This window comes from Gekko japonicus, unplaced genomic scaffold, assembly GCF_001447785.1.
Source record: "Gekko japonicus isolate JY-2015 unplaced genomic scaffold, Gekko_japonicus_V1.1 scaffold1266, whole genome shotgun sequence".
Taxonomy (NCBI): Eukaryota; Metazoa; Chordata; class Lepidosauria; order Squamata; family Gekkonidae; genus Gekko; species Gekko japonicus.
Genome location: NW_015169813.1, coordinates 114,282 through 125,911, shown reverse-complemented (window position 1 = coordinate 125,911; position 11,630 = coordinate 114,282). Strand labels below are relative to the sequence as shown.

Here is an 11,630-nt window from a genome sequence, read left to right as displayed (position 1 = left end):
TGGAACAGCATTATATCAACCCCATTGGAATGCCTGAAGTGTTTTGTTATAGTGCTATAGCGCTATAGCGATCTAAAGCGAATGTTAAAAAAAAAGCCGAAGTTCGCCCGCACGGGCGAAAAATGGCAGGGAAAAAGCGTGAAAAAGCGGTGCAGTCTGAAATGGCAAACCGCTTCAGATCCAGCTCTTTACCGGAAGGGGAAAGCCAAGTGTGAAATGGCAGCCCTATACCGGTTTACTCCACGATGGATCAAAAACAGCTTCAAAACGGGTTAAAAAGGGTAATGTGAAATTCCTCCCTATAAAGTACGTTGCAATCCACAAGTAGATCCAGTCCTTAGGACTTGAAACAGACAAGAAGAAATAGGCTGCAGTCAACTCATCCTTCAGATTATTCAATGAGTTTTGGGTTCTTTCATCAGGACTGCAAATGGGAACTCCCAAAGAGGCATAGCCACAGGAACATCTCAGCCAATAATGCCTCAAAACTGTCTTATTGTACAGCAGTGTCTCAAGACTGCCTTATTTCCCTTTATTCATGATGGATACATATAGCCAGACTCTGTAGGTGCTTTTCCATCTAAATGAATGTAAAGACGGCTTTTAAAACTGCTTGGCCATTTAATTTCCCCCAGGATTTCATGGGCTGCGGTGCCTCCAGAAGGTAGTTACTAGCTAGAGAACTGAAGATCTTGGGCTTCTGTATAGAAATATTGATTTCTAAAAGCCTCATGCCTTCTCCTGATCTGCCTTTTGATAACAGGCTGTGCCTTGTTCCTGTGAAGCCAAATGGCCTGTCCATTTGGCCAGAGAAACTTTATAACCATGTCATATAACCACACATTCTTTCACACCTCTAAGTGGAAGAGGCAGACCTGATGGCTCCTGGCCTACATACAAGTAGTCACATAGCCCATGAGGTACCTGGAAAGTAGGTCAATTGCTTGCAGGCGTGGTCCCCAAACTTCTAGCCTATCCCCACACGCAGCTATGACAACCAAATCTTGGGCACATCCCATGCCCACTCACGGTTGGCTGATGGCCACAGCTGATTGTGCCTGGAATTGGACTATAATAGTTTGATCCCAATGAGAGGGAGGAGTGTGTGTTCCTGCCCTCTGCTTGTTTATTGCCCCTGGAAATGCTGTCCCAGGCGGAACAAAGAACTGCTTTGTGACTTGAGCACATGGTGTGCAAAGATGGGATTGCTCCTACAAATCCCGTGGTGTCTAATTGGACTATTTGGACTGAGGGATTCCTAAACTTGGTAAATATGCTTCTTTTACTGTGTAGTTAAGGCAAGTCGCCTTAGGCTTTCTTATTTTTGTAATCTTTTGTAGTTTGTTGCTAAACTACAAAATGTGAATAATAAATGTGAATAATAAATATAAATAAACTCCGTACTGAATAAAGACCTGATTATTTCCAACTTGTCTTTGATGTTGTAACTGGGATTCCAAGTCTATTTCCTTTGCCTAATTGACCACAAGCTACCATTGAGCATTAAGTGTGCATCTCTGGGAATGAGGTGGCCCTGAGCCTGCGTGCGAGGAGGGCGGGAATAAATGGAAATAAATAAATAAATAATGTGTTAAGCCCTAGATGCCAGCTGAGATTTTGAACCTCTAATCTCATATTGGGAGGGGGACTATTGTAGAGGTTCTGGTGGCATATTGTTCTGAATCCAGAGAAGGGTAGCCTACCTCTGTGGGTTGTTGTTTAATGAACTGCAAAAGTACAAGATTACCTTTCACCCCTGGACAGGCGTGAGTGGGCTATCCTGTACATGGTGGCAGCTTGTGTGGGATAAATTCCTATGCATGGTGGCCTTAGTGTCGGGATCTATGAACTGGAATTCCGTTACAAAAATCGTGGGTGTGTTGCCCTATGTGCAGAGTTTGCAGTAGACTATGAGGAAGTTTTTGTTATTATAAATAAGTGTTAGCTAGGAATTTTGGACATGGATAAGGAAGGTGACCATTGCTCCCTGGAGGAAGAGGTGTTTCTCATCAAGATTGCTGAAGTGAGGGACCAGGACGAGTTCTGGAATGCCTCAGACGAGCACAGTGAATCTGCTAACTCCTGGAATCCCCTGGCTGTAGATTGGCAGCAGAGGGCCTCTGAGCTGATCAGTGCTGAAATCCACTTGGAGCTGTCCAGCAGATCCCTGGAGGAAAAAGTGCTGAAGTCTGCAGCTCTTGCCGGCTGGAAGAGCCTCTCTGAATGCAGCTTGGAAAGGATTTCGGTGAGCACCAGCCGTCGAGATCTGTGAGGGACCGGAAGCCGTCAACAGGAGGCAGCGGTATTTGTGCAAAGCGTGCTGAGCATCGGGAGAGGAGCTTTGGAGGATCTACTCCCCCAAGTGCAGAGAAGCCTTTCCCAAAGCCACAGCCAGCGCACAGCAGAGGAGTGGAAGACCCCTCCCGCTTCGCCTGTCAAGACACCTGTGGATTCCAAATCCGGTTTGTGCTTCAAATGCAAAAAGTTCAACACATAAAAGAGATGATTGTCCCATGTGGCCAGCAAGAAGAGTGGAGCCCTGCACCCCTGCCAAGTCGTCCAAGCCTAACCTCAGGCTATCAGCGTTGGCAGCTGTGTGGACAAAGGGTAAAATGGACTGGGGAGGGTAGAGAGTTTTTCTTCTGGAATACAGGTAAACCCTGTTAAGCTTGTGGGTTGTTTTGTTCAGGGGCTGGGTTGGCCTCTATGTGTTTGTGTGTGTCTGTGTGTGTTCCCTAGTGAACCTGAGCTTCACTGGCCCCCTGGGAATAATGGGGGGGGGAGTTTTGGGTGCTTTGTCCGAACAGTTCTACGCTGTCCAATGTCCTGCCCCCTTGCCCCTTCACAGAGAGAGAGAGTGACACAATGATTTTTCTGAAGTGCAAGGTTTTGAGCTGATCTAAACCTTGAGAATTGCTGGCTAAAGTGATGTGTGTGTTGAGGCTTGGCATAAGTCTCTTATTGTTGGCGTGCAAGCTTCGCCTTGCTCTGCCTGTGTGTATGTGGGTTTTGGGATGCCGAAATAGGCTGCAGTCAACTCATCCTCCAGATTATTCAATGAGTTTTGGGTTCCTTCATCAGGACTGCAAATGGGAACTCCCAAAGAGGCATAGCCACAGGAACATCTCAGCCAATAATGCCTCAAAACTGTCTTATTGTACAGCAGTGTCTCAAGACTGCCTTATTTCCCTTTATTCATGATGGATACATATAGCCAGACTCTGTAGGTGCTTTTCCATCTAAATGAATGTAAAGACGGCTTTTAAAACTGCTTGGCCATTTAATTTCCCCCAGGATTTCATGGGCTGCGGTGCCTCCAGAAGGTAGTTACTAGCTAGAGAACTGAAGATCTTGGGCTTCTGTATAGAAATATTGATTTCTAAAAGCCTCATGCCTTCTCCTGACCTGTCTTTTGATAACAGGCTGTGCCTTGTTCCTGTGAAGCCAAATGGCCTGTCCATTTGGCCAGAGAAACTTTATAACCATGTCGTATAACCACACATTCTTTCACACCTCTAAGTGGAAGAGGCAGACCTGATGGCTCCTGGCCTACATACAAGTAGTCACATAGCCCATGAGGTACCTGGAAAGTAGGTCAATTGCTTGCAGGCGTGGTCCCCAAACTTCTAGCCTATCCCCTCACACAGCTATGACAACCAAATCTTGGGCACATCCCATGCCCACTCACGGTTGGCTGATGGCCACAGCTGATTGTGCCTGGAATTGGACTATAATAGTTTGATCCCAATGAGAGGGAGGAGTGTGTGTTCCTGCCCTCTGCTTGTTTATTGCCCCTGGAAATGCTGTCCCAGGCGGAACAAAGAACTGCTTTGTGACTTGAGCACATGGTGTGCAAAGATGGGATTGCTCCTACAAATCCCGTGGTGTCTAATTGGACTATTTGGACTGAGGGATTCCTGAACTTGGTAAATATGCTTCTTCTACTGTGTAGTTAAGGCAAGTCGCCTTAGGCTTTCTTATTTTTGTAATCTTTTGTAGTTTGTTGCTAAACTCTGTACTGAATAAAGACCTGATTATTTCCAACTTGTCTTTGATGTTGTAACTGGGATTCCAAGTCTATTTCCTGTGCCTAACCGACCACAAGCTACCATTGAGCATTAAGTGTGCATCTCTGGGAATGAGGTGCTAATATGTTAAGCCCTAGATGCCAGCTGAGATTTTGAACCTCTAATCTCAGATTGGGAGGGGGACTATTGTAGAGGTTCTGGTGACATATTGTTCTGAATCCAGAGAGGGTCGCCTACCTCTGTGGGTTGTTGTTTAATGAACTGCAAAAGTACAGGATGACCCTCTCACCCCTGGACAGGCCTGAGAGGTTCAATCTTATACAGCTTCTTTTTTGTTTCAGAGGGTAACCATGTTGGTCTGCAGTGGAACATCTCGATTTGTGTCTGATAGCTCCTTGGAGAACGACAAGATTTTGGGATTGTCAGCTTTTGAGTGTCAAAGCTCTCTTTATTCCCACTTGTATCTGACAAAGGGACCTTTGACTCTTGGAAGCTTATACCCTGAAATTCCTGTGGGTCTTTAAGGTGCCACTGGACTCTAATCATGTTTCCAGTCCTTATGGGTTATGAACACAGGCCTTGGGAGTACATGGGAATCATCTGATGGAATCCGGCTGTTCCTTCGGAATCTAAGGTGAACTTTTCAGGGGTCCATCTCCCTTGCCGTAACTGCCTCCGGAAGCTGAATATTCTTCTTATCCATAACTGAGCGACTGCGCTTAATTTGTATACTTTTTATAGGCGATCCAGTGTGGTATAGTGGTTAAGAGACTAGGATCTGGGAGGCCCAGCTTCGAATCCCCACTCGTGCTGTGGAAGCTCGCTGGGTGACCTTGGGGCCAGTCACACTCTCTCAGCCTAACTTACCTCACAGGGTTGTTGTGAGGATAAAATGGAGGAGAGGAGAATGGTGTAAGCCGCTCTGGGTCCCCACTGGGGAGAAAGGTGGGGTATAAATGCATCAGGTAAATAATAATTTTTGCAGGCTGCAAAGTTCTGCACATCTCTGGTTGGAATTTAGGCTACCTTGAGGCCAGATTTTCTCCTAAAGAGTCCTTGAAAACACGGGGGAAGTGTTTCATCCAGGACTTCCATATATTTTATTTTTTTCCTTTTATACTTAAGAAAAGTCCACACAGAAATGAATAAAACGATTCCCCCTCCCCTTGATTTCTGCAAATCGTTTTGAAGAACTCCGGAAGTACGTACAGAGGATCTCTGTAGCTTTCGCGCTGTTTTGGCAGTGCTTGGCCCCCCCTTTGTAACGTCTAGCTAATGTCTTGCTCCTCTTAGGTATGCCTTTACTGTCGTGGCAAATATCACCGTGTACGGGCTGGCGTGGCTCCTCTTGCACTTCGAGGTGGGCCGCAGGGGGGCTCCGAACCTCGGCCGCCAAGATATCCCCGTCTTTCGGGTGAGCGAAGGGTGTGTGTGTGTGTGGGAATTCGGGGCAGGGCAGGTGGGGAGGAGGGGTATGGACTTACAGACCTTTCACACTTTCGTTTCTCATCCTCTTAACATCCCTTTCTGCCTGATGCACGTCTTATAACTAGCCAAATCGCAGCGAAAGCTTGGTACTTCCTTGGGGCTGCGGTGGCGCAAGTGGTTAAGATGCTGAACTGTAGGCCTGAAGGTCGGTAGTTCAGCAGTTCGGGACCCGAGTGCCGCATGACGGAGTGAACTCCTGTCTCTGGTCCCAGCTCCTGCCAACCTAGCAGTTCGAAAGCAAGAAATTGCAAGTGGATAAATAGGTACCACTTCGGTGGGAAGGTAACAGCGTTCCGTGCGCCTCTTTTTTTTTCTCCCTCCCTCCCTCCCTCCCTCCCTCCCTCCATCTGTTTGCTTTCTTTGTTTCTCTCTCTCTCTGGGAGCCAGTTTGGTGTCGTGGTTAAGTCCGCGGACTCTAATCTGGGAGAGCCGGGTTTGATTCCCCACTCCTCCACTTGCACCTGGCTGAATGACCGTAGCTCTGTCACAGCTGTCACAGCTCTGTCACAGCTGTTCTTGAAAAAGAGCAATCTCTGTCAGAGCTCTCTCAGCCCCACCTACCTCACAGGGTGTCTGTTGTGGGGAGGAGAAGGGAAAGGAGTCTGTAAGCCGCTCTGAGACTCCCTTGGGTAGTGAAGGGCGGGATATAAATCCAACCTCCTCCTCCTCCTCTTCTTCTCCTTCTCCTCCTCCTTCTCCTCCTTCTTCTCCTTTTTCTTCTTCTCTTTCTTTCTCCCTTTCATTCTTTCTTTCCATTTCTTTCTCTTTCTCTCTCTCTCTTAGACAAATCAATATCATTAGCAAACAAATATCGTTATCAATATCTGTTTTTACCCCTTTTGTTTTTTTATTTTAGGCAGTCTCATTTAATGTTAATCAAAAGCAAATTTGCATATTTTTTAAAAAATTAAAATGTGTGTGTGATATTTGTTCCTGTCTTGCTGCTCTCAAGCATCTCACGTTTATTCTGTATGGCTCTTACGATGAGCAAGTTTGGCCACCCCCGGTTTAGGGTTTTTTTTCTTTTCTGCATGTGTTTTGCTCCTTCTAGTGCTCAACTTGGTATTACAGCGCTGTATGTCTGGCATAAAAACCTGCAGTTTAAATCTGTGAGGAGATCTGCCAGACATACAACAATGCAATATCGAATCGACCACTAGAGGGAGCAAAACACATGCAAGAAAGCAATAGGGAACACAAGCAATGAAAATGAGAATACGGAAGAGCCCATAATTGCCCATGATCACCTTCCATCAAGCCATAAATGCTGGAAGGAGGATTGTCAAATAATGACCTGGCTTCTCCCCGCTGTATCCTTTAAAGGAGGGAGCTATCCAGAGATTGCTGGTGCGGCCTCTACCTTTCAGCAGGGCTTTTTTCTGTCTTCTCCCCCTCTCAGAACTTATCTCTGATCGTTGTGGCCGTGGGAGCCATTTTCTCTTTGCTCTTTCATCTCGGCACCCCAGAGAAGACCCGCCCGCCCGGTTGGGCACCCGAACCCGAAGAGCACACACCACTGTTGTCTGATAGCCAGAAGAGACCCGTTCAGCCCTACCTCCTCTGGAACCATTGGCTTCTAGAACCTGCCTTCTACCAGGTGAGTCCTTAACCCATTCCTTCCCCCTTATCCCCAAACAAGCAAAAGATACTGTCCTGAAATTCTTTGGGAGGCTCTCAAAGCTAATTGAAGCTATTAACCTCCCTGTTGATTCCTTGATTCCCATGTTTTGTGACCATGTGTTCATTTGTCACAAGAGCCAAATCTGACATAAATGTCACTTTGGCGGGCCGGGCCATGTGCGCCATAAAACATAATGCCAGGCACCAGAGATGTAAACTTTATAAAGGACACAGGCAAACCCAATGAACAATATTATTTCTTACTCAAAATACAAACCTGCTTAAACCATTAACACAGTATCTCCCATTTCCACCACCCATTCCTCATTAGCTCTGGGACAGTATACAGGGACATAATGCACAGGCTCTGCTATCTGACAATAAAGGTAATAACCAGGTGCTCGCAGGCCAAATAAGAGCCCTGGATGGGCTGGTTCCAGCCCGCAGGCCTTATGTGTGACACCCCTGGGGTAGAGTGTTGGACTGGATCTAGGAGACCCAGGTTTCAATCCCCACTCTGCCATGGAAGCTTGCTGGATGGCCTTGAGCCAGTCATTCACTCTCAGCCTAATCTACCTCATGGGGTTGTTGTGAGGGAAAAAATGGCTGAGAGGAGAATGATGTTAGCCATTTTAGATCTGGGTGTAATGAATTAAATAAAAACAGACTTTAAAAAAAAAAAGACTTAGTAGCAGTTAAATGGCGGTGGATGCTAATCACCATCGCCATTGTAGCTGTTGTGTTGGCCAGCAATGAGAATCCGATATAAAATGAAGCAGTTGTGTTAAAAGAAGCAGCCCTCAGTCAGAGCAAGAAGCAGCCAGGTAAGCTGCAGAGCTCCCCCTGGTCCAAGACAGTCCAATGGCACCTTTAAGAGTTTTATTCAGGTACAAGCTCTCCCTCCTCTGCGAGGACGGATCTGCACGTCCCCCAGTAGCTAGCAATCCAAAACAGTCCAGTGGAGCCTGAGCGGTGGGTGTTGCCTTCTGACACACTTCTGATGTCAGGGTGTGTGGCATATGCAAATAAGTTATGCTAATGAGTTATGCTAATGAGCTCCTGCACCTCTTTTTCTACTAAATGACCCCTGTATATATGGTATATATGTATTTAAGAGTGTAAAGTATGTAGTGTTTTTCCTTGTATGTAATGAATAACCTTATATGAATACTTCCTATATGAATTAGATATAGGCTTATAACATGTTGAACTCTTCAGTCAGACTCTTGCGTTAAAACGGAACGGTGGGGGGTGAAGGGTGGTTTGTAAAATCCTTCCTTGGGTTTTGAAATCTTTCTGCTCGCACGATCCCCACCATTCAGACTCCAGAACAAAAATCCTCTCCCATCAAATCTAAATGGTGTCTATTCAAAGTGAATCTTCAGGTACTTTCCTGGTTAAAACTAGGGGGGGTTTCCATCCCAGGGGGGGTGTCTACAAGTCTCCCTCCATAGAAATCTAATACAATTCTCTGTTCTACAATTGAGCTTAGTTACTGCACATCTGGTTCCGATTCAAGCCTCCCACTCCTCCACCAAGACATCTGTTACGCATCAGTGCTATTTGTGTCTAACAGAAAAATTTGTACTCACAGGGCTCTTTTTAAACCAGCAAACCCTCTAGCAAAGGTCTTGCTCACACATTCTGGGCCTCCCTTACTCAGAGTCCATGTTAACCTGCAGACAACAAGAGGCAGGCAGGCAGGGATCATTTAGTAGAAAAAGAGGTGCATGGGCTCATTAGCATAACTTATTTGCATAACTTATTTGCATATGTCACACCCCCTGACATCACCAGAAGTGTGTCAGAAGGCAACACCCACCGCTCAGGCTCCAGTGGACTGTTTTGGATTCCTAGTAGGGTTGCCAAGTACTTACCGCAATTCAGCGGGGGACATATGCTCCCCGGCCGGAACATTTCTCCCTGTAACACACCATGCCATTGCCAGGAAATGACGCTGGGCGATGCTCTGGCAATGGGGCTAAAATCTCGTCGGTACCATCAAGTTTCTGGCCCCATTGCCAGAGCGTCGCCCGGCGTCACTTCCTGGCGACGGCGTGGTGCAGCGTTTCTGTTGTCCCCGCGGGAATGATCCTGCAAAGACGTCTTTGTCCCCCGCCGAATCACAGTAAGTACTTGGGAAGCCTGATTCCTAGCTATGGGGGGGGAATGTGCAGATCTCGCAAAGGAGGGAGAGCTTGTACCTGAATAAAACTTGGTCTTAAAGGTGCCACTGGACTCTTTTGGACCGGGGGGAGCTCTGCAACTTACCTGGCTGCTTCGTGCTCTGACTGAGGGCTGCTGGGAGCAGGGGGTGGGGCTTGTTGCATGTGCCCGCCCCCTGGGCTCTTTACTGCCGGAGCTCTGCTCCTGTGTGCTTCTGCAGGAAATGACCCCTGGAGGCAGATATAACCTGAATCCCTACAAGTATGGCAAGAGATCTGTGGCTGGTCTCCTGACCGTATTATAATTAAATTCAACGCTACTAATAGATTGTAGCTGTGGGCATTGAAGCCTTTTCTCCCATGCTCTTTTTTGGCTTGTGTGCATTAGAGATTCGCTGTTGTTTCCAGCAAGGTGGGCAGGGTTGGAAAACGCCGGTGTGATTAAAGGGCCAGTGTGGTTTCTCTCTTGAATAAATACCAAAATAGTAAAAGGCCCAGTAGCACCTTTAAGATGAACAGACGTTATTGTGGCATAAGCTTTCGAGAAACACAGCTCTCTTCACCAGATGCATCTGACGAAGAATGCGGTGTTTCTCAAAAGCTTATGCTTCAATAAAGTTTATTAGTCTTAAAGGTGCTACTGGGCTTTTTACTATTTTGCAGCAACAGACTAACACGGCCAACTCCCCTGAATAAATACGAGCAGCTGAGTTGGGGAGGCACCAGTTTAGACCTAGAAAATCATCCAGGAGTGGGAAGGGTTAGAGATCCTTCTTGGGCACTCAATGAAATTGCTGAGCGGTCGGGTTAGAATGGATAAAAGGAAGTACTTCTTCACCCAAAGAGTGATGAACACATGGAATTCACTGCCACAGGAGGTGGTGGCGGCTACAAGCATGGACGGCTTCAAAAGGGAATTGGATAAGCATATGGAGCAGAGGTCCATCAGTGGCTATTAGCCACAAGGTATAGATAGGGGCTCTGGAGCAAGTGATGCTCTGTCTTCTTGGTGTTTGGATGGGTCAACAGTGGGAGGGCTTCTAATGTCCTGTCCCCACTGGTGGACCTCCTGATGGCACTGGTATTTCTGGCCACTGTGTGGCACAGAGTGTTGGACTGGATGCGCCTTTGGCCTGATCCAACATTGGCATTTCTTATGTTCTTATGTTATTATCCCTGCAGCTGAATTCATTTTTTAAAAGAATTACGGCCACCGGGTACAATTTGTAGTTTTGACCCCTTGGGGGAGGGGGAAGAGGGTGAGAAGGCTTTTGTGTGTGCATGCATGCATTCTTTGCTTCCCCACATCTCCACATGAAGCCTGCTGGGTGACTTTGGGCCAGTCACAGTTCTCTCAGGACTCTCTCAGACCCACCTGCCTCACAAAGGTGCCTGTTGTGGGGAGAGGGGGGGAAAGGTGATTGTAGCTGCTTTGAGACTCCTTGAGGTAGAGAAAAACAGGGTATAAAACCCCGCTCTTCTTCCTTTTGTGTGTGTGTGTGTGTATCAAATGCTGAATCCCACAAAGCCTGACAAATTACATTGCTCTGTTCTCTCCTTTATTAACAACAAGCTTCTTCAGCCGGAGGTCTTGAGCCATACAATAAAATCACCGTACAAATATCAAGAACAATCACAGAATGATTCATAAAAGGAAATTACGCCACTTGTTAGGTCACGAGATTGTCACGTTGGTACGCAGCAGGAGAGTGACTCAGATATTATAACAGACCAGAGTTTAGTCACAGATGGCGTAACGCCAAGGCTAACGTCAGCTAACAAAAAGGGAAACTACTTGAGGTTGAATGGCAAGTTGGTACTTGGTCAAAGTGCGGGAATTCCAAAGTTCTCGCAATGGAGAAGGTCAGTGTTGTCTACTCAGACTGGCATACATACGTACATATACATAGACCTTTATTGGCAGAACACCGGAACAATAAGGAAGGCAATGGAACAAATAAATTAATAGAACGAATTACTAGATCATAACAAGTTACATCAAGTTACACCAACAGGGTTAAAAGAAAGGAACTAATAGAGAAACTTATGGAGGTCGCAGAAATGGACAAACTAACAGTAATTTTGCAAAGGAAAGATGATATGGTGTTTAAAGAACGATGGGCAGATTTCTATAAATGGGTAAAAGACAAATTTGTGGAATAGACTCGACAGGATGTATGAAATACAAATGTAAAAGATGTATATCTTTTTGTGTATTGGAAAACCTAAATAAACTATTTTTAAAAAAAAAGAAAATCAAAGGCTTTCACGGCCAGAGTTCATTAGTTGTTCTAGATTGTCTGGGCTGTATGGCTGTGGTCTTGGCATT

General features: G+C 46.3%; 1 protein-coding gene across 1 annotated transcript in view; it reads left to right on the top strand.

The window, feature by feature from the left end:
- Window positions 1-1,960: 1,960 nt before the first annotated feature.
- The window catches only part of MFSD12 (major facilitator superfamily domain containing 12), a 25,707-nt gene continuing 16,037 nt past the window's right edge, over window positions 1,961-11,630 (top strand). The window contains exons 1-4 of the mRNA XM_015417151.1: window positions 1,961-2,245; window positions 4,370-4,449; window positions 5,322-5,442; window positions 6,916-7,113. Of these exons, the coding sequence (XP_015272637.1) occupies window positions 1,961-2,245; window positions 4,370-4,449; window positions 5,322-5,442; window positions 6,916-7,113 (684 nt within the window). The remainder of the gene's footprint in view (window positions 2,246-4,369; window positions 4,450-5,321; window positions 5,443-6,915; window positions 7,114-11,630) is intronic.